A 5,122-nucleotide genomic window follows, 5' to 3' on the forward strand; every position below is an offset into this window, starting at 1 on the left:
GTCGCGGCTGTACAGCAGGGTGCTGGTGTGCGCGTCCATGGGTGACAGGGCGCCGACGCCGACGCGCGCGGGGCGTAGGAGGAGGAGAGGATTGAGTGCGGCGCGAGCGGTCAAGTGTGCCGCGCGCTGTAGCAGGCGCCCGAAATACACCACGCGGGATGGCGTTTCCGACAGCGCGCCCAACTCATTATAGCGCACGCGCCGTTTTTGCGCGCCGGCTGGAGCGACCCGCCGTGTTGCGCGCGCGCTAAAACCGACTAATTTGCGGCGCGGCGCTAGTTTAGCGCGCCTATTGGAGATGCTCTAAATAAATATGACGCCTCACTTCAGTGCAGCTCAGGGTGAAGAGTTCATGTCAACAGCACAACTTCCATTGTAACAAGAGGTTATTCTCAGGATGGCATTATGTTACTACTAGTAAAGAACATTGCCAAGCCAGAAAAAGTCCAAGGACTAAATATAGGGCTACAAGCGTCATATAGCACCATTGGTGGCTGGCGGACGAAGGAACAGGGATGCCTCTAGCCCGCCACCTCTGGTTTTATAGTAAATAAGTCCTGAACCATCAAAATAAAACCACGTGGTTCTCTAGCGTCTACATACCCCAGGAGTAGATTCTACTGGAGGATTATGATAGTTATGTACACCTTGACTGTAACTTCGCACGTCGCAGGAAGCTGTGGGGCTTTGCAGTTGGGAAGTCACCATCTTCATCAGGATCAGAGGACTCTCAGCTGGGTTAGAAAGGCAGAACACAGGTCCAGAAACAGGAGCTGTGGTCCACTGACCCTTTGCAAGTCGAGAAGATACTTCTCATCCCTTGTTTTGTAGAGCTGCAAAGAGCATAAGTGTATCAACACCTAGCACATCCTCAGAGGATTAACTTTATGCAAGCAAAAAGAAGTGTGATATGAGCGAAAATAAGGTTGATTATGAACATGCCTGAATATGATACTACCTCTGTAAACAAATATAAGACGTTTTAGATCACTAAAGGTTCTATTTGTTTAGAGGGAGTAATAGTTAACGATAATCTTACATGCAAATGCACTACTACCTCCGATCCATATTAATTGACGCAGCATCAACTAATATGGATCGGAGGGAGTAACAAAATTAATTTCACTGCTTAGCCATCACACAAGGAGTAGAAAAACATGTCAACGCTGAGGCTTATGCATTAGATTGTTCACATAACCACATGGCAAATTTGCAAATCAGGACCAGCTCACAAACTAACGGCAGATGGTTAAGATTAGAAGGGTACCTGAATTTCAAACTTCACGATGTGGGTTGATTTGTCACTGAGGCCATCAGCTTCAATTATAGCAGATTCCACACCGAAGCCATTGTTGTTATGCATCATAGTCTCAACAAAGCCAGGACTCCACCTGCACTTCATGTTATAGTGCCCAATCTTCTTCCAGCAAACATTTAGCTCTTGCAGAGCTTTAAGCACTTCAGTTATGATTTCTCGTGGATGTGCTCGAGACTGTCAAATATCATAAAGTAAGAAAATCTAAGGATTTCGGCTTCAGTTATAGCAAGATGAATTTCAAACCAAAATTACCTGAAGACCAAGAGCCCATTTCCTCTCAGCTGCAAAATGGTGCCTCAAGCCAAACCCTGGAGAACCATACTGCCGAGCTTCAGATGCTGAACTTGGTGTTTCAGGTGAAACTTGGGAGAAAGATGAGTCCTGCATATCACAGAAAGCACAGCAAATGAGTAGCAGTACGAGTACAAGAGCAATTGCAATCTACAGCACAAGCTATACAAATGAGAAAAAAAACTCCCAACACACCATTGACTCTTGATACTCGGCTCCAAGGTAGCCACTGGTTGTACGAAGCTTATTGTCCAGGAGTAAATAATATGCAACTGTCGCCTGCACAGGTAGAATTTAGTAATTGTTCCATTAAGAACAACCAAAAAGAACAGAGTAATGCAAATACCTCATTTTGCAATCTCTTTTGAAGAGATTCAGTGAGCTGATTCTTGTCAAATCCCATTTTGATAACATCATTCAGAGTTTCATCGTCAAGCTACAAAATTCATAGTGACGTCAAAATTACTCCTGAACATGCATAAAGAAAGTGTAATAACGCAGAAAGGACTCCCATTTTGTACATATATGAATACACAAAGATAAAGAAAAATAAATATATTCACCACTGTTATAGAATGCCATAAGAGCAAAGGTTGCAAAAATCTTAAAGTTCATGTTGATACACAGCATCATCAGCATACCTTTTTGACTTGTTGTGCAGTGTCTGGAGGAGGCACGGCCAAATAGCGTGGAAGTCTAGCTTTGAACCATGAATGTTCACGGATTTCACGTATGGTAATCCTCTTCATAGGATCAACAACCAGCATTCTTGGGATCAAATCTCTTGCTAAAGGAGACAAGTGACTAGGAAGGGTGTATATTCCCCCCTATAATGACAAAAAAGATAACTTATTCACTGGATATAAGATGAAATGGTATAGCACATTTTTCAGTAAACTGAAGAAGATAGTTGCTAACCTTTATTTTCTTAAAAAGGTTTGGTATGTTCTCATCATCAAATGGAAGAGTGCCACAAAGAAGGGCATACAGAATAACACCACAGCTCCAAACATCAACTTCAGGGCCAGCGTACAGTTTACCTGATATCACCTAAGCAAATGTAGAAAACATTGTCTGGTATCAGAGTTGTGACACATTATCACAATATCAACATTTATTAACCCTGTGAAGTGTCAAACAAGCTATTCTAGAGATATACCTCGGGTGCTGCATAATTTGGGCTACCACAACTAGTCTTCAGAAAGTGGCCGTCACGCATAACATTACTTAAGCCAAAATCTGCAATCTTAACATTACATTTCGAATCCAACAGAAGGTTCTCTGGCTTCAGATCACGGTGAACCACCATATTTCTATGGCAATATTCCACACCAGATATAATCTGTATGAAAGGTGAAACAAATAAATAGCGTACCATAAGCAGTGAATAATGTTGATACACAATGATATTATGATAGAAGCAGGCAAAAACAAAGTATCTACAGTGACAAATATGACTAACAAACATGACATGTACTTTATATTAGCTAATGGTAGCATACTGAATTTATAACTGTAGAATAAATCAATAAAAGGGCTTGACCCAATCTTTGCAATGAATTCAGGGAAGTGAAAGAAACGTACTTGCTGGAAAAAGCGACGAGCTTCTTCCTCTTGTAACCTTCCCTTCTCAACAATGTAATCAAACAACTCCCCAGATTTAACATACTCCATAACAACATAAATATCCGCTGGGGTATCTATGACCTCATAAAGTCGTATGATATGAGGATGCATAAATAACCTCAGTATCTTGATTTCTCTTTTCACTGTAAATTGGCAAAAAAAAACTGAGAATTGAGCAAGTGCAAAACAACAATAGTGGCAAGAATACAAGTATATGTCAATCAGCAAAGTAACAAACAGCAGCTTTTATAATGTAAAAAAATCAACAAGCTATTGATTGTGATACTTATACTAGACACATCAGCCAACAGAAATTTGCAAGTTGATTACTAAAGCATCATAGGTTTATAACACAAATAAGGTTGAATAGTTTGAGAGGTTGTGCTTTCTACCTTCTACTAGAAACATGCAAATCAAACAATGTAATCAACCAACTCTTCAGATTTAACATACGGAGTCAATCACTAGCTCGTAGCTCGAGAGCCTAATGAGCGATCGATAGCTTGGCTAATTAAGCTCGTAGGTCACTTCTTAATGAACAAAGCCAATCACTGATTTCAGCTCGTTAAACTTAACGAGTCTCACGACAGCTCGTTGAGCTCGCTAGTACAACACAACACATATTCTTTTCTTAGGTGACAACATTTTCGCGACACCTCGGTCCATCTATTCAATCAAATCGACCTAACATAGCCCATAGGAGGCAGGAAACTAGGGCACCTCCTCCTGTAGTCACCATACTCCTTCATAAAAGTCACACACACACTCTCAAAATGTAGGTCGTAACACATCGTAGTCTGTTAACGAGCGCTCGCAAACACTCACGAGCTTAACAGAGCCTAGGAGGGATTTTTGCTCGTTAAGCTTAACGACCCGAGTCTTAATGAGCACGAGCTTAACGAGCAGCTCGTTCATCCACCCCTCCATAGCAACATAAATATCCACTGGGGTATGTATGACCTCATAATACCGTATGATATGAGGATGCATAAATAATCTTAGTATACTGGTTTTTCTTTTTGCTGTAAAATAGCAAAAAAAAACTGAGATTTTACAAAGTACAAAACAGCAAAAGTGGGAAAAGTACGGGTACATGTTGATCAGGGAAGTCACAAACAGGAACTTCTAACATAACAAATTCAAGAAACTATGGATGGACAATTCTCATACTTAAACTAGATATCGACAACAGCCAAATGAAAACTTGCAAGTTGATTGCTAAAGCATCACAGGATTATAACAGAAATAAGGATGAAGTGTTTGACAGTTTCTACTTTCTACCTTACAGCAGAAACACGCAGATGGCCCTCTGATGAGCTTTTCTCAACGGGCGCAAATCTATGTACACTGTAGGTACTCCAGAAACAGAAACAAGCTTTCTGAACAGAATGAGCGATGACCAACCTTTCTCTTCCATCTCCATGCTCTTGATCTTACGGCGATTGAGGATCTTGATTGCGACCTTGTGGCCCGTAATTATATGCTCGGCGATCTTCACCTTACCAAAGGACCCGATGCCGAGGGTTTTGCCTATCCGGTAGCCGGCCAGCGGGTTGGCATCTCTGCCTGCTGCGTCCATCGTCGACCTAAAATAAATCACAGCCAAGCGATTCAGCGGCAAAGCAAAAAAAGGAATTAAAAGCTATTATCACCAGCTCAGGGGTGCCATAGCTACGGTCGGATCTACACATGCGTGGGCGGCCACACTTGGTGCGGCAGACCAGAGACGGAAGCTAGGCGCGATTTGTGGATTGATGAAACGAGGAGTGGAAGGAGGCTCGGGTCGCTTGCCGATCCCACCCAACGCAAACGTTTCTTCTCCGGAAACACAATCCGGCGCGATTGGACTGGCGAGATTGCGGCGCGGCCGCACGCGCACGCGCACAG

At 42.4% G+C, this 5,122-nt stretch overlaps 1 protein-coding gene across 1 annotated transcript; it reads right to left on the minus strand.

Annotated features, from left to right (window-relative positions):
* Positions 1-349: 349 nt before the first annotated feature.
* On the minus strand, positions 350-4,821 carry LOC123141566 (serine/threonine protein kinase OSK1; the record flags this gene model as incomplete). Its single annotated transcript, XM_044560678.1, is given in 10 exon segments — positions 350-833; positions 1,268-1,492; positions 1,571-1,699; positions 1,805-1,888; positions 1,956-2,045; positions 2,251-2,436; positions 2,528-2,659; positions 2,769-2,951; positions 3,194-3,378; positions 4,640-4,821. Coding segments are annotated over 10 exon segments (1,503 nt in total). The 3' UTR covers positions 350-719.
* Positions 4,822-5,122: the final 301 nt, after the last annotated feature.

The sequence above is a fragment of the Triticum aestivum genome, chromosome 1B (assembly GCF_018294505.1).
Source record: "Triticum aestivum cultivar Chinese Spring chromosome 1B, IWGSC CS RefSeq v2.1, whole genome shotgun sequence".
NCBI lineage: Eukaryota > Viridiplantae > Streptophyta > Magnoliopsida > Poales > Poaceae > Triticum > Triticum aestivum.